This window comes from Geotrypetes seraphini, chromosome 4, assembly GCF_902459505.1.
Source record: "Geotrypetes seraphini chromosome 4, aGeoSer1.1, whole genome shotgun sequence".
Taxonomy (NCBI): Eukaryota; Metazoa; Chordata; class Amphibia; order Gymnophiona; family Dermophiidae; genus Geotrypetes; species Geotrypetes seraphini.
This window is the reverse complement of record NC_047087.1, coordinates 239,323,335-239,345,104: the sequence shown is the minus strand read 5'-3', so window position 1 is coordinate 239,345,104 and position 21,770 is coordinate 239,323,335. Positions and strand designations below refer to the sequence as shown.

Genomic DNA, 21,770 nt, shown 5'->3' with positions numbered 1-21,770 from the left:
AATTTAGAACACTGTGGAAATAATTCTTTAAAAACCCACCTAAGCAAAAATGGTTTATGTGCACGTTTCCACCTAAGGGGCAGTTGTCATTCTGAGTTATTTTAGCACTAAGTCAAACCATTTTGGCAAAACCAAAACTTAGGCACTGAAAAAATGTGGGGTTAAATGCTATTCTATAAAGGGCACATGCCTTATATAGAGTAGCACTTAGGCATAAATCCCACACTTAACTTTTGGGTGCCAGACTTTGCCTGCTAAAACCTAGTGTAAATTCCAGCACCCAAGTTAGGCACAATTAGGCAGTATACTGTAACTCTGCATGCAACTTTTCAGAATACCCCAACTTGTCCTTGGCCACACTCCCTTTTCAGATTCATGCTATGAGTTATGTGCCAAGCCTTACAGAACAGTAGGTAGCCAGTTATGCTCATAAATACTAATTGATGCAATTAACTGCAATAATTGATTGTTAATGCCAAATTATTGCTAGTTAAGGGCTCATTAATCAATTGAGTTGTTTGTGCAACTTAGATGTACACATCAAGTCTAAGACACTTTGTGCAGCATAATACGTGGAGTTTTTGCATTCATGCATATATGTGCACATATGTACATGCATGCCACTATTTTAAACATATATGCAAGATAGACTAAATTCTACATATGGCATTGAAAAATCAGAGCTGAAAAAATGTATGCTAAGCGCTATTCCATAAATGGCGCTCTGAGTTGGGCACCATGTATAAATACACTTAGCACTGGGATCTGCAACTAAATTTCAACGTTACTATTTACACCAACTGGAATGTGGTGTAAATCCCCATGCCTAACTTAGGCGCAGATCAGGTGTATTCTGTAGCAGAGCACACAAATCGTTGGAATGCCCAAGACCCACCCATGCTCCAAGGCCCCATTTCTGAATCCACGTACTAAAATTTATGCACACCTCTTTATAGAAAACACCTAACAAGATGCATATGTAAATTCTAATTACTGCCAATTAATGGCAATAGCTGTTTGTTACTGACCAATTATTAGTGCTGATTGGCTTGTTCAATTAAGTTACATGCGTAAATTGGGCACTCATGCAACTCAAAGGCCCTGATTCTATAAATGGCACCTGGCTCCTAGGCGCCATTGAGCAAGATTGTCAATCATCCGCTAGGCGCCATTCATAGAATCATGCCTTAGCTGCGCCTAAGTATTCTTAAGCACTGATAGGCATTAAAAACTTAGGCACCCTGCCAGGGTTTTCTTAGCCTAAATAAGTGTACCTAAGTCAATTTGTGCCACAAATCTGCCTAGAATCCACTCCTAACCATGCCTACTTGCTGGTAAGCACCTTGGTGTAGACGCCCACCTCTAAGTGGTAAGCGCCTACTGATTTAGACACCTCCCAAGTTAGGCACCTACAAGCTCATTATTTTTAATGGTTTGTTAATTGTTTTTTTTAATGGAACTTTCAATTATCAGTGCTGATTAAGCCAATTAAAAAATATTAAGTTAGGTGCCTCGATTAGCTAGGCATGCTGAACTAGGCACCTAACTGTAGGCATCTTTTAGAGAATCGGGGCCTGTGTGCGTAAATTCGGGCACCTAGGCCCTGATTCTATAAAGGGTGCCTAAGTCCTGTCTAACGCTGAGCGGAACTTAGGCGTCCAAACTAAGGGCTAGATTCACAAAGCATACCAATGGGTTTGTGACCCCTTAGCGCCCAAATTTCCCTCCGGTTCAATTCACTTACCTCTCTGCCGACCATCCTCCGATCTGCGCATGCAAATGAGGGGAGGGACATTCAAAAGTAGGGAAGGCAGCAATTCACAACACAATCAATCCAACCCAAATGGGCTGGCCGATCAACTGAAGAAGCGACTGCTGGGGACCAGTCGAAAACATCTTTCCGACTGGAAGCCCTTCTGTCTGCCCTGCAATCTGTCCTGCCTGCTTCCCCCTGAATGCCGCCCTGCTCAATCTTCCCCCCGAATGCTGCCCTGCTCGATCTTCCCATTGAATGCCGCCCTGCTCTGCCCCAATCTTCCCTGAATCTCTCCTGCCCTTCCCCGGCCTGCGAGCCCGTGGTTTTAACCTGCGGGTTTAAAGTGAGTTAAAACCACGGGCTTGCAGGGCTAAAAACAATAAAAAAGTTAAAGTTAAAAAAATAAAATAAAATAAAAACGACCCTGGCTCAAACAAGCATGCCCAGACCATCTACAGATGGTCTGCGCATGCGCACGGACCACACAAAAGCGATCCATGCAGGCAGATGGGGGCATTCTTCTGATTGCTCCCATATGCATATTGGGGCTTTGAGAATTCGTCGGACATACCCGGATCGGGCCCTGGATTGTGCCCGATTGGGCAGGTTAGTGAATCTGGCCCTAAGTGGTTAATGAGCCATTTAAGGGTCTTAAAAAGCGATAATTGGCCTAACTTTAGAAGCACTTTGCAGAATCAGGGCCCTAGTTTCTAGAACTGCCCTTTATATGAATACCTTTACAGAACTAACCTTTTCATAATTAGCTTAATGTAAGTTTAAGCGTTTGTTCTCCCCACCATCACAATCCTTACCTGCTTGATATGTTTTCCTACACATAGCATAACAAAGACTCCGGGCAAACAATCTCTAATTGGAATTTGTAATTTGGTTGTTGTTGTTGCTTTTTTTAAATCCTGCACTAGTTTCACAGCTTCTGAACACGGACTGGTAAATTGCTAGAAAAGTTTGCACCAGAAATGAGCCCTAGCATTGCTTAACTGAACACAGAAGTTACAATACTGATTTGCGAACGTCAGTATTTTCCCCCACACTATTTTCATGAAATCAAGACAGAATAAACTATAGCTCAGCTTAGTGATTTATAAAACAATTTATTATTTTGCCAAAAACAGAGACTTAAAAGAAATACAGAGCATTCATTAATTTGCCAAACTAATAGTTGTCTTCAGGCGCTTACAGTCTTGGTGAAAATATCAGCTCTCATGCTCCTTTTAAGGAAACTGAAACATTACAGTATATTCAGTGCTTGAAATAAGCAGTTTATTGAGCACACATAAGATTAACTTTCAGTTATATGAAGGCAAACCTACACAACCTGTTCCAAAAAACATCTCAAACTTACAAAGTTTAAGAAAGTTAATTCTTTGAGGATTAACTCTAGTTCTAATATTCACCGGATGCATTTAAAAGATAAAATTTATCCTCAAAGCTGCTGTACAAAAAAAAAAAGATTGAAAACAAAAGGTCATAATTTACCGGATTCAGTAAATGGTGCTGAAAATTAGATGCCTAATAATAGGTGAGAGACTGACTATAATGATACTATATACCAGTGGGGAGAGAGCAAATGACTCCTAAAAACGCTCAGAGAAGTGAAACTCTGAAGGGGAGGTGGATACCTTCCCTTGGGACAAGAGTTTGCCGTCCAGTCATTGCATTTTACTTTATAGAACTTCACTTTCTGGCCACTGGTAAAATTGTGAACTGTTTGAATAATTTATTAAATCGACAAAAACTTTGTTCAAAAATTGTTATACAAAAAGACTCTTGCTCATTGGAAACTATACACTTATCTGTGCAAGCTACACAGAATTAGATGCCGGCAAGGATCAGTACTATTCTATAAAACACTCCAGGATTTGCGCCCTTTATAGAACAGCAAATAGCACAGATTCCCAGGCTCACCTTTGGCCACAAGGACTTACACATGCTGAAATACGGTGTAAATCCTGAAACGCAAGTTCAGTGTAGATCTCTGGTATTCTATAACAGTGTATCGCAAACTGTGTGCCACAGCAGATTCCAGGTATGCTGCAAGACGCCAGCGAGGAGAGGCACCGACGCCAGCTGCACATCCTGTAGGCAGTCAGCCGGCGCCGGCATTTCTCCTCCTCTCTGCACCTCTCCTTCTCCAGCACTCCCCCGCCGGTGGTAATAGGAGGCTCAAGGCCACGGCTGGATGACATCCGCGCATGCACGGACATCGACATGATGATGTCACAAATGCACACAACATCATTGCGTTAACTTTTGCGCATTTCCAGATGCCCTCCAGCCACGGCCCCGCGTTTAGTGTGCCATGGCATCAAAAAGCTTGTGAATGCCCCTGACCTACCCAAGCCCCTTTTTAAGTCAATTAAGTACTTGAGTTTCAGGATTTAAAGCAGGTTTCAGCAGGTGTAAGTGTTACAGAATAGCGCACAGTCAGATCTGTACTAAAAATTATAATTAGCACTAATTAAATGCTTGTTAACTGCAATGTTTAAATGACTACAGCTCGTTAACTAACTATTTTGCATGTGGAGCTGGGATCCACACCCAATATTTGGCACTTAATTTTTAGCGACCCATGCAGAATCCGGGGAAATGCGTTATACATTTTTTTTATATAACACATCCAAGATTTTAATCTTTAGAACTTTTAGATTCATATCTTCATTCAATTTCTAATGCATTTACTTGTTCAAACATCTTTGTAGCAAGCATCATTATGAACAGTGAAAATTAATCTGGTACGTCAAGCATTTTCCCTATCTGCCTTGGGGGGCTCACAATCTATCTAATGTACCTGGGGCAGTGGAGGATTATGTCACTTGCCCAGGAACAGTGTGGGATTTGAACCCACAACCTCAGGTAGCTAAGGCCGTAGCTCTAACCACTACGCCACACTCTCCTGTTAAATATTACACCTCTCCAAGTAAAATACGGGAAAAGAAAAAGAGCAGAGATAATACATGTGATAGAAACTATACAATGGCAAACTATTTAAATGCATAATAAGCAACCATTTTCCAATCAAGTACTGCAGCTCTGCTTGGTATCCAGATTAACAGATGATAATGCAGTACAGTAGGATATTATTTGGCTGTTTTACCTGCATCATCAGTTTGCATGTTGCTAGCTGCTGCAGTAATTTGGCAGACTAGTTGATACCATGGTCCATAGGGTCTATTAAGCAACCTGAAAATGCTCAGGCTGATAGGATTCAATCCTTTGAGTATAATGGTCACTGTCCATGCTGTACTTCTGCCCCACATAAGCACAGCATGCATCCGGCTGAAAATGCTCATACGGGAAGTTAATCCATTCTCTTTCACTTCTATATCGCTCCGACTCGGAAAGGATTCTGTTGAGAGCCATGATATAGCTCAGTGCCATCTGCAGGGTCTCATACTTGGAAAGTTTCTTATCCTGGCCCCACTGTGGAACCACTTTTCTCAGCCGGTCAAAGGCCGTGTTGAGTCCCTGCATTCTTCTTCTTTCCCTGGCATTGGCAGCCAGTCTCCTCCTGGATGAATTCTCCATTCTTTCCGGTGCACATGTCAACCCAAATTCTTTCCCACCAGCACACTGGGACTCGAGCTCCTCTGGATCGGAGTCAGCGCTATTTGATTTGCAAGATTTCATAATGCTATCAAAGTTCTCGACCCAGAAAAATCCAGGAGCATGGGTGTGTTTTATTTATCTACACAAGGAAGTTGATTTTTTTTTTTTTTTTTCTGAAAAGTCAGAATGGAGACTTTCTAGATGCAGGGTGTATTACTGAAAACATTAAGGCTTCTTTTTAAACTTTCTTTTTGCCAGTGTTGATGATTGTGAGCTTGAAGAAGCAAACTGCAGTTCTGCTACCTATTGTTTTGTTTGATATAAAACTAGAAATACCTGGAAAGAAATAATTTTGTTCCCTAAAATCGATTCCCACGGGCTCATCATCTCATAGAGTTCCAGTGACTTAAACATGCTCCATTTGCTGTCAGTAAAATAAGTTCATTGCAGTCAGCAGAGAGAGGAAGGGATGGTGCTTTTCAGAACGCTGTAGTATAAAGTGAAGTACTTCTTGCAGAGACCAGAGATTGCTTCTTCCTTACTAACTGCTGGTTGGTGCTGCTTGTTTCTGTGAAAATAGAGGGGAATTTATAGCAAAGGGACTGGAGGGCTGAACAGGTGGTAGCAGGTGGGCAGGCGTCTCCTATGCTTCTGTCTCAGCACCTTCATATCCTGGGAACCACAAGAGAAATCCTGCTGAAGTGTCTCCCAAAGCCATCCAGCCCTAACATGCCATCTGGAGTATTGTCTGGTCACAAAGGATCGTAATAGTTTGGCACTAGGGCTTCCTCAGCGAGTAATATTTGACCACTGAGAGGAAAATGTCCCTCGTATACACTGGATTCATATAAACTCTAAAACAAATATATTGTTTGGTAGATAAGAAAGGCACATACATTCAAATTATTTATGCCTGCAACTAAAAACATATGAATATATATATATATATATAATAGATATGCATATAATAAAACCATGTATGTGTGTTGACTGTAACACAGTATACATAAGCTTAATTAGATTATTAAACAAACAGGTTTTGATAGGATGAATGCAATCTGATTTACTTCCAGCCACAGAACAATTGTCTCTAGCTTGACTATAAGACCTTGCACCCCTGTCAAGAGTAGCTTAAACCCTAATGAGCTTGAATAATTTGAAAACAAAGGGTGTAATTAAACATTAATGCACTTCAGCATGACAGATGTTGAATGCACGCTCTTATGCTTGCTTGGTTGCATATTTTTCTAACATTAAAAGGTTCTAATTAATGTAAGGAGATGGGAGAAATCATGTCAAATTATTTCTTTGTATTAAATCCCATTAACATTTCAGCCAAATAATTTGTTTCACTGTGATAGTGATATAAAAAGCAGATCTTTTTCTTTTTTTTTTTTTTTTTTACTCTATGTTTCAACAAGATTTGAAAAGCAGGACTATTTCTTTCTGTGAGTCCTTTCTCATCCTTTCTCAAGATGCTACTGACACCAATTCAAGTTCATGTCTCTGGTGGTCTAAGGCAGGGGTGTCCAATGTCGGTCCTCGAGGGCCGCAATCCAGTCGGGTTTTCAGGATTTCCCCAATGAATATGCATGAGATCTATTAGCATACAATGAAAGCAGTGCATGCAAATAGACCTCATGTATATTCATTGGGGAAATCCTGAAAATCCGACTGGACTGCGGCCCTCGAGGACCGACATTGGACACCCCTGGTCTAAGGGGTCAGTGAGGCAGGAGCAATTCTCACTCATTCACATCTATCATGGCTCCTTCACAAAAATGGCTGCCAATCTCTAGCAACAGTCTCATGCATAACTATAGGTACTCTGTAACCTTAGTGTGAAATTTTATGTGTTATAAGTCCCTCGTTGAGGGCCACAATTCAGTCGGGTTTTATGGATTTCCCCAATGAATATGCATGAGATTTATGTGCATGCACTGCTTTCAATGCATATTCATTGGGGAAATCCTGAAAACCCGATTGGATTGCGGCCCTCAAGGAGGGACTTTGAGATCCCTTATGCATTAAACTGGGTGCACAGAACTGTAGAATTAGAAGGAATGTTGTTAGCAGTTGCAAAACCTTTAGAAACAGAAATGTTGCATGCTTTTCCAAAATAAATGAGTGCAAGGTAAATCTCTAGAAACAGTTTATTCACAGAACACAATACTCTTTAATTTTATCAAATGTATTAACCACCTATCTGTCAAGGCTTCAGGCGGTATAAAAATTATAAAACAAAGATTATAGCACACAAGCAACAATAAGTCATACAGCAATCAGACAGAAACTGACGATTATTTCCCACAGCAATACAAAGTTTTCTATAGACGCAAATTCAATAAATGATTGTGGGGACTGATTCCTGAGGAAAGCAAATCAGTGAATAATCAGGAAATAATGATAAAGAGAATAACACTCCTCACGTATGAGCAAAGATTGAAACGGTTAGGGCTCTTCAGCTTGGAAAAGAGATGGCTGAGGGGGGAGATATGAATGAAGTCTACAAAATCCTGAGTGGAGGAAAATGGGTACAAGTGGATCAATTTTTCACTCCGTCAAAAATGATAAAGACTAGGGAACACTCGATGAAGTTACAGGGAAATACTTTTAAAACCAATAGGAGGACATTTTTTTTTTACTCAGAGAATAGTTAAGCTTGGAACGCATTGCCAAAGGTTGTGGCTGGTTTTAAGAAAGGTTTGGACAATTTCCTGGAGGTTATTGAGAAAGACATGGGGGAAGCCACTGCTTGCCCTGAATCGGTAGCATGGAATGTTGCTACTCTTTGGGTTATGGCCAGGTATTAGTGACCTGGATTGGCCACCGTGAGAAAGGGCTACTGGGCTTGATGGACCATTGGTCTGACCCAGTAAGGCTATTCTTATGTTCTTATGATTTTCTTAGGCAATGGGACATAAAATTTCAGCCACCTCGTATGTTCTATTGATTTCCACTATCCTGGTTTGCCAGATGCTGCTTGGTCTAAGTGCTGCTTTGAACTCCACTAAAGACATTACCACCCCTTCCCCCCACCCCAGCATTACATTTTCCCACAGGGAATGGCCCAGTTGATTTGGCAATTTTTGCCCAAGGCTTCCAGATTGCACATATGTTTCGAGGGTAAGGTCAGTCAGGTTACAATTAATGTAGGATTTAAGTTGTCCAGCAGAGATGATAAAAGCTCCAAGACTAATTAAATAGTTTGTATTCCGATGACCAACAAAAGAAATAATTGGAAAGGTGGAGATAGAATGCTTCATTTAACTGAGACCCGATACTGGTTTCAGAAAGGAAACTTAAAAGTCACAGGATGCCTTTAAAGCTTCTAGTGGGCCAGAACAGGGACATCACATTGATGATGCATTGGGTTCAATGTTCAGTTTATTCAGTATACTGATAGTTCTATTGAAAATCATAGCGGTTACAAAAATTATAAGAGGGACAAAATTATATACAGAGCTACAAAAGTAATAAAAGAAAAGCATACATAACGTCACAGACACATAAGGGTAGAAAAGTACAATATCTATTTTATAAGACACTTTTTTTATGTGATGCCCAATGTTTTAACAATGGTTTTTCACAGCAGTAAAATACTGATACTTTATTCTCCATGGGTTGGGTTTTTTTTTAATGAAAATCTTATAACAAAATAATACAGAACATTACACATAAGCAATGACATTGCTGGGTTAATCTAATACAGAGAAAATAGTTTCCAAGAGCAGAAATTACTTTCTGCTTTTCAGAACCCAAAGCCACTCTTGAAAGGAAACACACACACCCACAAGCCAGTCTCTTCTCTCTCTGTTAGTTTAATTCCTCTTAGAATAGTCAGGGATGGGAATAGTGAGGATTGGTTCCAGTGACAAAAGCAACGTGTTGGTGGAATCCTAAGGGGTTCTGTAGATAATTTGTGGGTTTTAATAGGACTTACTGCTCCATGCCAAACTTTGGAGTGACTCTGTGCTACCACAGTAGTTCCACCCATATCTGCTAGGGTAAAATGGACTATTTTTCTATTTTCCCCCAACAATGGACACACATTAATTTTCCCAGTAGCACAGAGCCATTATCACATGAGCCTCTACTGCCATCCATTATGTAGCTGGTAAAGGGCTCATTAGAGACCTCCCAAAATATGACATTGAAAATATCCCATAAAAAACACACACTTCCCACTGATATTCACGTGCAAATACTATCCAATTTATACAGGAGTCGGCCTCAGTAACGGAGCCTACGCGTAGTCGTAGTCAATGACTGGAGTATTCAGCGTAGTTTGTTTTCGCTCCTTTTTCTCCAATCATTGGCCATACTCCCGTATATTTATTACAAAATATCCAATTTATTCAAATTTAATTATTTAGACAACTTCTAATAATTTAATCTATAATATATTGAAAATATCCCATCCTATGTAGATTGAAAATATCCCATCAGACGACAACAGATAGAGAGCCTGAAGTCTTATAGAATGACATCAAAATCATAATTAGTGATGAAGCTAAAAAAAACAAAAAACAACCCCACTCCAAAAGAGAAAGAAAGCCAAGGAACTATCTTGGATCTCAGAAGAAACTACGAAAGTAGCAGAACACAGAAGGCAAGCACAACTTTCTGGTGATAGAGAAAAAAGTATCACAGATGAACAGAGTGTTTCAACGTCAAGTTCGGCAAGACAAAGAACAATATCTAAAGGATATTTGTCAGAAAATTGAATCAGAACATATAAACAGAAAATCCAGATTAGCATATCTGGAGGTTAAGAGATTGTGGCAGAAATTCCAGCCTCAATTGGGGTTGCTTAAAGACGCCAATGGAATGATATTGAATGATCCAGTAAGTATTAAAAAGAGATGAAAAGAATATATGGAAAATCTATACAAAAAAGGCAATGATTTATTTATTTATGTTTATTTTGGAGGGAGGGGAAAGAAAGAAAATCGATGCTCATTTGAGCAGAGGGAAAGGAAGTGCCTCCCCTCACTTCTAATCTGGGCTGTCAATCCTTTTCCTTCCCTCCAAACACAGCAGGCACCTACATCTTCACCCAGGAACAGGAGAGAGCAATAGGTTTTGCCAAAACAAAGGCCTTCAGATAGGCTTTCAAATTCCCTCCCAAGGTGGAAGCAAAACCTCTCCCCACTCTCTCCAAGCCTTCTCACAAAACCAACATTCAAGAGAAAGGGGAAAAAAAAAACAGCACACAAACAGTTCCAAAAGAACCTCACTCACTGTTTGTGGCTTAAAGCCAAGTCCACATTTTGATCACTAAATTGAAAATAAAATAATTTTTCCTACTTTTGTTATCTGGTGATTTCATGAGCCTCCTTCCTTTCTTTTTTTCCTTTCTTCCTTCCTTTCTTCACTCAGGCCCAATAATTGTCCCTTTCTATTCCCTCCTTCCCATGTCCTGAGTTCGTGCCTCCTTGCCCTCACTGCCTTCCAGCCTTTGTCCTTTGTCCTCCCCTGCTGCACCGTAAACTGCCTTCCTCCCCCCCCTGCGCACTGAAACCTGCCTACTCTCCGCGGATTCCTCTTCCTCTGGCCCTGGTCTGCCGCCGCTGCACCAGAAACTGCCTTCCTCCCTCCCTGCAAGCTGAAATCTGCCTACCCTCTGCGGATTCCTCTTCCTCTGGCCTCGGTCCATCACCGCTGTGCCACAACTGAAAGAAGGAAAGGGAAGGGCCAGCGTGCAGCGATTGCACATCGCCGGCCCACAAGCCTTCGCCCGACGTCAGAACTGATACCATTTTTTGACATCGGGAGAAGGCTTGTGGGCCGGCGACATGCAATCGCTGCATGCTGGCCCTTTCCTTCCCTTCTTTGAGTTGCAGCGGTCAGCAGGAGCAGCAGCAGGGAGCAGGAGCAGCGGCAGCGGGGAGCAGTGGCAGGCAGAAGTCAGCCCACGTACCCCCAACGAGTGAGACATTTTAAAAAGGTACACCGAGGTGGGTGGGGGGTATTTTAAAAAAAGTTACTTTCGCTTCATAAGATGCACTGAAATTTCCACCCAATTTTGGGTGGAAAAAAGTACATCTTATGAAGCAAAAAATACGGTACTTTCTAGTTCTAATTTAGAAAAACTATTAATCCCTATTCTTATTAAGTCTCTTCATGTTTTCCTGTCCTCCACTTTAATCTTCTTCTGAGGTTGTTGGTGACCTTCCTCTTTGCTTCAGGGTTCTGGATGCCTCTGTAACTTCCTATACCACAGTATATCAGAAACATTCTCCAAAAATCAGAGTGCCTCCTTGAACTTAGATTGAGTTCGGAGTTCATTCAGTGTCAGTGCCACAGAAGTTTCAGTTTTAAAAAAATACACTTTAACCACTGTTCGTACATACCTCCTCTGGAAACAAATAAAACAGGGATACTTGCTTCTCACCCCCCTCAAAAAAAAAGATACAAGGCTAGATTTTCAGCTGGCAGTATGATTAGCTGCTGCTGGCAACACTGTCCCAGATATTCAGTGCTAGGCTATATCCTGCAACAGGCATTGAATATCCAGTTTCAATTTTGTCCATGGCATCTTAACCAGTTAAGCCAACATTCAGGGCTAACTGGTTAAGTGCTGAAATGCTAAAAATAGGCCTATCTTGACCACAAAACTTAGCCGGTTTAGCGGTGAATATTCACACTTAACCGGTTAAATCACGCAACATAGCCAGTTAGCAGCTTGATAACCAGCTAACTTGTGCTGAATATTAGTGGCTAGCCAGCTGAGCACTATGTAACTACCAGGAGACATTTGTAGCGGGTTAAACAGCACTGAATACCATGGGGGAAAACTTTAGAAATCTTCTAAAGCACCTTTTCCCAAATACTAGTGCTGGAGTGCTAGGGCTGCACCAGGGTTCAGTTCCTTACACACATTCTGGATTTTGCAGGAGTGTGTGTAAGGAAATTAATGCACTGAGCTGGTCTCACTGAACTCCTGAAGGGTACAGAACTTTCCTTAGGTCTACACTTCTTTAAATCTATTACTTTGATTAGGCCGAACCAACCTAGGGAAGTACTTCTGTACGAAGCCTAGCTGGCATGAAGAGAGGTAGCTCCCTGCTGCTCCTTCACATCTCCCAAGTCTCAGTTAAGGAAAACCCTAGCCTCAACACATAAGCTACAATATTGTCTTCTAGATCTTCCATGAATCCACCCATTGTCCATCCTCCATTACACCACCAGGGACTTTTTCCTCATTTCAAATACAAAAGGACAATGTCTAGGCTCCTGCTACAAAAACATGAAAGTTGTTAATGCATGTTATAAAGCAGTGTTCTTCAACCACCGGTCCATGGACCGGTGTCGGTCCGCAAAAATTTCCTGCCAGTTCATGCAGGACTGGTACGTGCATCGGGCCCAAGGAAATCAGGGGGGCCCGATGAGCTGGGTACTCGCGTATCTCCCTCCCTCCTGTGCGACTGATGCGGTGTTTTCATTGCCGTCCCCAGTATTATCTTCTGGCTGGCTCCCTCTTCCTAACTGGCGTAGTACAGAAAACCGCGGGTGACGGCTCCTATGCGTGTCCTGCGCCTGAACAGAAGCCTTCTCTCTGACATCGCAACATCAGAGGGAAGGGTTCCAGATGAGGCACGGGCACGCGAGGAACCACCGCATGCAGCTTTGTGCACACTGTGGCGGCTCCCGGCTAGAAGATAACACCAGGGGCGACAATGAAAATGCACATCGCACCGCGGGCAGCATAAAATGGCCAGGCGGGAGCAGGCCAGAAGGTAAGGCACAACATGGAGGGAGGGAGACAACAAAGCTAGGGGGGAATGATTTTATTTTTAATTTAGTGGTTGAATTGTGTTAATTTTGAGAATTTACATCTGCTGTCTATGTTCAGGAAGAAATGCATTTGTTTCTTTTTCTCTGGGGTTGTAAAGCATACAGAGTCTTGAATCTTAGGGTTTCGTTTGTATATATTAATACTTTTAGTTTTGGTCCCGTATTTGCATAGGGGTTATCTGTGTTCTGGTAAGCAAGAATGTTGGAGATAGCATACAGGGTGCTTTGTTTAATTTTGTGTTTAACCATTATGTGTTATTAATACGATTATATCAGTGTTCTTCATCCGCCGATCCGCGGACCAGTGCAGGTCCACAAAATAATTATTTTATTTCCATAGGTGTAAAAAGGTTGAAGAACTGTTATAAAGGACAATAGTTTGCATAGTATATAGTTTATTGATTTATATCCCGCTTTATACAAAGCGGGTTCCAAAACGTGCATACATAATATTTTCACATCACATACAATAAAAAAATCTAACCAAACATTTCAGCGACCAGCGCCTACAAATATATTAAAGCTTCAATTCCCATATTTCATCTTATAAAACAAATATTTTTTCAGCAATTTCTTAAAATTGCATAAATTTCCCTACTCATGGATGTATAGAGGGATCTCATTCTATGCCTGCGGGCCTCTACACGAAAACCTACCTGCCCTCGACACCTGCAAACGCAAGTGTTTAAAAGGCGGCACAAACAAATTACCACATTCCACAGAACGATTAGATCTCAGAGAATCTATATAATTTATTGTAAACCAATGTCAGCCATAAGAACATAAGAACTGCCATCTCCGGATCAGACCTTCGGTCCATCAAGTCCAGTGATCCGCACATGCGGAGGCCCAGCCAGGTGTACACCTGGCGTAATTTTAGCCACCCATATCCCTCTATGCCTCTCGTAAGGAGATGTGCATCTAGTTTGCTTTTAAATCCTAGAACGGTGGATTCCGCAATAACCTCCTCTGGGAGAGCATTCCAGGTGTCCACCACTCATTGCGTGAAGCAGAACTTCCTGATATTTGTCCTGGACTTGTCCCCCCTTAGCTTCAGTCCATGTCCTCTTGTCCGTGTCATATTGGACATTGTAAAATAATTTTTTTCCTGCTCTATTTTGTCGATTCCTTTCAGTATTTTGAAAGTCTCGATCATATCCCCTCGCAGTCTCCTTTTCTCAAGGGAGAACAATCCCAGTCTCTTCAGTCATTCCTCATATTCCAAGTTTTCCATACCTTTTATTAGCTTCGTTGCTCGTCTCTGCACCCTCTCCAGCAGTTTTATATCCTTCTTTAGGTTGGGAGACCAATGTTGGACACAGTATTCCAAGTGTGGTCTGACCATTGCTCTATAAAGCGGCATTATAACTTTCTCTGATCTACCGTATTTTCATGCAGATAACGCGCACCCGTGTAAAACGCGCACACGGGTATAGCGCGCAGAAACAACGATTTTATGTACAAAAACTTTTGTATACCGCGCTCACGGGTATACCGCGCATGCAGCCCAACTGTCCTTTCACCCGCCCCGACTCTCCTCTGGCCACCCCGACTCTCCTTTCGCCCTCCCCGACTCTCCGTGCGCTGTCCCGACTATCCGTTCACCCTCCCTGACTTTCCGTGCACTGCCCCGCCTCTCCGTGCGCTGTCCCGACTCTCCGTTCACCCTCCCTGACTTTCCGTGCACTGCCCCGCCTCTCCGTGCGCTGTCCCGACTCTCCGTTCACCCGCCCTGACTTTCCGTGCACTGCCCTGACTCTCCGTGCACTGTCCCGACTCTCCGTTCACCCGCCCTGACTTTCCGTGCACTGCCCCGCCTCTCCGTGCGCTGTCCCGACTCTCCTTTCGCCCGCCCTGCCCTGCTCCCAGCTCTGTAAGCATGCGCAATGGTCTGAGCATGCTTGCCGCTTAGTTTTCACCAAGGCTGTTTTTCTGGTGGTGTGCTTTTCACCACGTGGCTGTGGCCCCCCTCTATCTGGCCTTGTAATTTGTAATGGTCGGGTTGGGCCCATGTGCCTCAGGCCACGCCCCCAGGTGGGACCTAAGGCTCCAGGGCCTATTCTGATTGGCCCACGCGCCTTAGGCCCCACCAGTAGGCGGAGCTTTGGGACGGATGGGCCAATCCGGCCTCATTCCGTCGTTGGCTGCCTGCTGGACAGGCGGGTTTGGCTCCCGTCTGTCCGGCCAACTACCAAAGGTACGGGGAAGGGGGGTGGGGGTGTCGTGGGGGTCGGCCAGGGGGGTCGCGGGTCGGCTGGGGGGGTGGTCGGAGGTTCTTGGGGGGGGGCGGTCGTTGGAGGGAGGGGGGTTTGCGTCGAGGGCAGGAGGGCCTGGGATCCCTCCTGCCCGTAATGTAGTGCGGGGTGGGGGTAGGGGGTCGCCGTGGCCAGGAGGGTTTGGGCTCCCTCCTGGCCCGATATTGTCGGGGAGTTGGGGAGTCGGCCGGGCAAGAGGGCTTGGGCTCCCTCTTGCTCCGATCGTGGATGCGGGTGCGGGTGGGAGCGCGTGCGAGCGGTCGTTCGGGGTGGGGGTGCGAGCGGTCCTGCTGGGGGGGGTGAATCGGGCATCGGGAGGGGTGGGAACTATGTAAAAAAAATTTTGTATACCGCGCTCACGCGTATAATGCACGAGGGGTATGCGCGGTAGGTAAAAACGCGTATAACGCGCGCGTTATATGCGTGAAAATACGGTACTCGTGATTCCTTTCTTTATCATGCCTAACATTCTATTTGCTTTCATTTTATAGTAATTATAATCATGTCCTTCAATCAATAATATATCTGATTTATTCTACCATATAGCCTTTAGTATGCCAGAGATGAAAAGTAATCTCTGCTTTTCCAGTTCAAAAGAACAAACAGAAAAATCCCAGTTATTGTTAATAGCTTCCCAGGTTGTAGCTAATTTGACAACCGGGATGTTTGAAAACATTTTATCTTGAGAATCAATCAGTGCAAGATTGATGAAATGCTGCTAAGGTCAGGTTTGCAAACTCAGAACCATCTGCAAACTCTCCTGGGCCGATACCTGCAGGAGAGCAATTTTACCAGAGCAGGTGTTCACATTGACTCCAGGCCTGTTTTCTGCTGAAACTGTCATTTCATACTGAGTTGCCATTTATTTACAGATTTTCCAATTAATTTGTTATGCCTTCCAAATACTGATTATAAGTAGAGTGCATTATATGTTCTAGCTAAAAGGTAAGTGAAGGATGCAATTGAACTAAAATACTGACCCCCACTTCAGATTAGCTTAGTTCAACACACTCAGCACTTAGTTCCCTCTTCGGGTCCCCCTTCCTGACAACGCTGTTGCGAAACTCGAGTCGAAGGGAGGCCATTTTTATAGGAACATGGGGGTTGTTGAGAACTTTCAGCAATGTTAGAAAATTGTAAATAGCACTGCATTTCATCTACGCTCTGCCTTCATTTTCCATATATCAGATAAGTGATATATGAACTTATGAACTTTACATCTATGGGTTTTTTTTACATGTGTTGTTGACGATTTGGAAGGCAGAATGAGGGACGCTCTGGTGCAATGATGGACCCTCAATACAATCAGCACTTGTATGATATATGGTACTACTGCACCTTTTGGTTGGTGACTGAGCACTTTAAAAGCATGTATTTCACTTTATATTAGTATATTTATATTTATTTATTATTTATTTAAGTTGAACTTGTGGAGATATTTTTTAGCTTAGTTCAACAACAGACATGCCGCATTGTTGTGACTCACAGTCAGTAAATGAGGCAGGTTCAACGCCAGCCCTTCCTTTCCCCAACTGGCTGGGATGCCTCAAACATAGAAACATAGAAACATAGAAACATAGAAACATAGAAAAATGACGGCAGATAAGGGCCATAGCCCATCAAGTCTGCCCACTTCACAGACCCACCCCCCTGAGTCTGCTCTCCTGGAGATCCCTTTCCTAATGACCCATCCTTAACTCCACCCTCTTAAGGATCCCACATGGGCATCCCATTTACCCTTAAAATCTGGCACGCTGTTGGCTTCGATTACCTGTATTGGAAGCTTGTTCCAATGATCAACCACTCTTTCGGTGAAGAAATACTTTCTGGTGTCCCCATGAAATTTCCCACCCCTGAGTTTAAGCGGGACCAGGTTTGGGAAGCTTAAAGGGTTAAGAGATGCTCCTGCCATTCCCTTTTTCTCCTGAAACTGTTTATCACCCTCCCTCTTCTTGTGTCATCAATTAGGTAGCATAGCAGCTGCTTTATATGGTAATTTGTTTCCTGAATAGCTTGTTTGTGCAAACCTCATAGCTTTAAGTATTATAAATTCTCCTCCATGTGAATTTGGCTAGCTCTTCATATTGTACTGACATTTTACCTACAGTTTCTCGATGGCATGACCAGCATTCATGTGATTTAGGATTAGCTCCTTAAATTTAGATAATTATGCTTTATGTAGAACAAAAAACTCTCTATATTAATGCCACTGATTTAAGTGATTTATGTATTAAAAACCAACTTTGTTCCCAAATTTCCACTTAAAAGTCTTTCTAAAAATCAAATTGCCATGTCAATTCCGTACCGCTGGGATGTGTAAACAAAGTATTTTGCAAAATTTTGTAACAATTAAATAAAACTCAAATCTTCTCATTAAACAATTGTTTTTAGAGCCTTATGAAATATTATGTAAGTCTGAATTCCCCTAATACTTAGGGGAAATTTATTCCACACTTTAACTCCCTGATATAAAAAAGAAAAAAAAAAAGAGATTTCAATCGACTATTTACCAATGGATAGTTAAATTTTAATTCTTTCCAGGCCATACTAAAGGACAATGGTAAATCTAAACTATAAACCAAGCAACAAGAGTTATATCCATGGAGTGATTTAAAAATTAAACAAGCAAGTTTAAACTTTAATCTAGAATCAACAGAAAGCCAGTGCAATTTATTCAAAAGTGGAGAAGCCTTCTCAAATCTTCCCAACCAAAAAATCAATCTGGCAACTGTATTCTGTAAGAGACTGCAAATTTTAAGTAAATTGCTAGTAATCCTTCTATACAGTGAATTACAATAAGCTAAGGGGTCTTTGTACTAAAGTACACTAACCAATTAGGGCCAAAATCTATAAACGGCGTCCTAATTGTAGGCGGCCAACTGCTGCCTAGCCAGTCAATTGGGACGCATGTTTTAAAAAAAAAAAAAAAAAACTCCTGAGCCAGGCCATCTACATTGTAGGCACCTCCTGGAGCCTAGGAGGTACGGAGGCCCACCTAATCTTGTCTAAGGTTAGGCATGGGTATGCCTTGGCCCGGAAGAAGCTTTAGGTGGGCCCGCAATAGGCTCACGGTAGACACCTACAATGTTGGCCAGTAAAATTCTAGCCTACATTTTAAGCAGACGCAGGCGCTGTGCTTATCACACCAAGGGAATTCCCTGCCGTGATAAGTTTAGTGGCCACAGCCATCCATCCCCACCGTACATCGCCAGCAGGAAGGATGCCCAATTCCTGTTGCCAGAAAATCACACCCTCCAAACATCGTCAGCAACTGCAAGAAACACAGCCCCCCCCCCCCCTGCAGATCACCGGTGCCCAGTCCCTCCTGCCAGAACCCGCCCCACATCAACGGCAGGAGGGATGCTCACTCCCCCTGGGAGTGGTCTAAGGAATCTATCCAATTGAAATCTTAGGCTCTGTCCCTCCTGCTGGAATCCCCCTCACCCCCCGATCACCAGGAACTGCCAGAACCCCACCTCAAAAGATCGCTGGCAGGAGTGATGCTGTCCCTCCTGCCAGAACCCCCACCCCCACCCCTCCAAAGATTGACAGGAGAGATGCCCAGTCCTTCCTCCTGGAACCCCCCCACACACACACATCGACGGCAGGAGTGATGCCTAATCCCCATGGGAGTGGTCTAAGGGTCTGGCCGATCAGAATCTTCGGTGTATCCCAATTGCACTGCGAATGGGGTCTATGAATCCTGTTGACCCCGCCTAAGGTACTTCTAGGCCAAGGCATGCCCACGCCTAGCCTTATGTGAGCTTAGGTGGGCCTACATGCCTCCCTAGGCTCCCAGAAGCATCTACAATGTAAAAAATGTGCATCCCAATTGGCTGGTTAGGCAACAGTTGGCCGCCTACAATCGGGATGCCATTTATAGAATTTGGCCCTTAATGCATGCTAAACTGATTAGCGCATTTTAGTAAAAAAACCTCTAAGTAAGGTAACAAAACAGCTTGTACCAGGGTTTCTTACACATGTCCTGGTGGAACTCCAGCCAGTTGAGCTTTCAAGATATTCCTAATAAATATGCATGAGGCAGATTTCCATGCCTGTCACTTCTATTATATGCAAATCTGCCTCATACATATTCATAAGGAATATCTTGAAAACCTGACTAGCTGGGGGTCCCCCAGACCAAGCTTAAGAACCACTGACTTGTACAATAATATGAACACTGAAATTTTAGTACTGAACGTATCTCTCTTAATTCTCTTAGCCTGATTAAGAATATCTTCATCAGTGCTTTTATATGTGGCTGAAAGGTTAGAGTCCAAAATTATTCCCCTATGCTAGAGTGAAAGCTGTAAGCCAAGAGAATTTCTCCTTTCTTCTTTCCTCTAGGACAGGGGTAGGCAATTCCAGTCCTCGAGAGCCGGACCCAGGTCAGGTTTTCAGGATATCCCCAATGAATATGTATGAGATGGATCTGCATGAACTGCCTCCTTGAGATGCAAATCTATCTCATGCATATTTATTGTGGATATCCTGAAAACCTGACCTGGCTCTGGCTTTCGAGGACCAGAATTGCCTAGGACAGTGTTTCTCAAGTCAGTCCTGGAGTACCCCCTTGCCAGTCAGGTTTTCAGGATATCCACAATTAATATGCATGGAAAAGATTTGCATACAATGGAGAATGTATGCAACACCAGTCTCATGCCTATTCATTGTGAATAGCCTAAAAACCTGACTGGCAAGGGGGTGCTCCAGGACCAACTTGAGAAACACTGCTTTAGGAGAAGAGAGAGGTTTATTCAAAATCTTGTCTCCATGAAGAGAAAAGGGAGGAATTCTTCCTGGATCTCGTACAATTTTTTTCCTTTTCGAGAGCTAATACACCTAGTTGGCTTATCACAATATCATATTTTGCAGAAAGCAAAATGTCTCAGAACCTCAGAAAAATTAGTTCTCACTTTCTTGCAACTCTCAGCAACCCAGCTTGTTTTGCATATGGTTGCATGTTTAATTAGTGATCTTTCTCTACACGTCTGCAATTAGCACAGTGATGATTAATAAAATAACCCCTTTAAAGTCCTAGTTAGTCATCAGAACTGCACAATCAGGTATAATTAATTCTCCATTAATAAATCATAGCTGATTAACTAATCTGTTGATTATAAATATTGTTAGTGTACATTTCCCACCTGAGCACTGGTAATTTTTCTACTCCAAGAGGACGTGAAGTGTAAGGATATAAAATTATCCAGAAAATCTGAATTAAGCAAAAAAAAAAAAAATAATACTGCTATGTTCAGAAAAAGATTTAAATTATATATATTTCAATACAATTGGTTGTTTTCCTATTTAATGACATAACAAATATGTATATATATTTTTTCAAATTCATAATATTATTCAATACATTTGATTTGTAAAGTGCGTACATTTTAAAGACTTCCCGTGTTTTTCAATTTCTATGAAGAACTTTCATAGTGCTTCTACTTATAAACAAATGAAGTGAGTAGCATTGCATTTTACAAATTTCCTCTGTCCTCCCTCCTCAAGCTTAGTAATAAACCTTAATGCACTGTTCAATAATAATAATTATGTGTATGATTTAGTGATGCTGAGCAAGTAGAGGAAGAGACCACTTCAAAATTCGTATTTCAAAGTTTAGTGGTCCTGAGGAAATGATGTTATGCCACAAAATGATCGTTGGCCTTGTCAACTCAGACCTCTGTTAAAAAATGTATAGAACTTAATAGTATATTTTTAACTGTAGCGTTTTGACAGACGAAAGATTTTTTTATGTCTATGATGTGCACTGAGTAGTCATAACAAATCAGACTCACTGCAAACGGAGACTTTTTCTTTCACCTTTTTGTTATTTATGGTGGAGAGCATGAATTACATCGGTTTAGTGATAGCACATTGGGGAGGGGCTACATGTACAGCACTGCGTACGCCTTTCGGCGTTATAGAAATGATAAATAGTAGTAGTATTAGAAGGGCTATCCATCTATCTGTTTCTGTCTGCCCATCCATATGCAATGGTTTGATTGAACTTGCATGTAAAGAAAAGAGGTAAACGTAAAAGCTGAGGTGGGAGGGATAGAGGAATGTTAGATTGATTGATTGATTTAAAAAATTTCTATACCATCAAAAATCTTAGTGGTTTCCAAAATAACATACGTAAAAACATAAAAATATACACACACTACAGCATAACAGTCCAAAATCATCACACATATAGCATTAAAAAATGCCCTTTACAATACTTTCAACAAATACTCATCTGCCTTAAATTAAGGGAAAACAAGTCAGTTTCAGAGGAATTATTATCATGTCATATTAGAAATAAGTGTTAACATATAGCTTACTGGGTCTTTTACTAAGGCACGTTAGCCAATTTAGCGCGCTAAATGCTAATGCGTCCATGGAATATAATG

The 21,770-nt window shown here is 42.2% G+C and overlaps 1 protein-coding gene across 1 annotated transcript; it reads right to left on the bottom strand.

Annotated features, from left to right (window-relative positions):
• Window positions 1-4,948: 4,948 nt before the first annotated feature.
• On the bottom strand, window positions 4,949-5,404 carry ATOH7 (atonal bHLH transcription factor 7). The gene has a single exon (XM_033941051.1). The coding sequence runs from the start codon at window positions 5,402-5,404 to the stop codon at window positions 4,949-4,951; it is 456 nt and encodes a 151-aa protein (XP_033796942.1).
• Window positions 5,405-21,770: the final 16,366 nt, after the last annotated feature.

Coding starts and splice junctions, on each gene's coding strand:
- ATOH7 (XM_033941051.1), bottom strand. CDS start 5,404: ATGAAATCTTGCAAATCAAATAGCGCTGACTCCGATCCAGAGGAGCTC.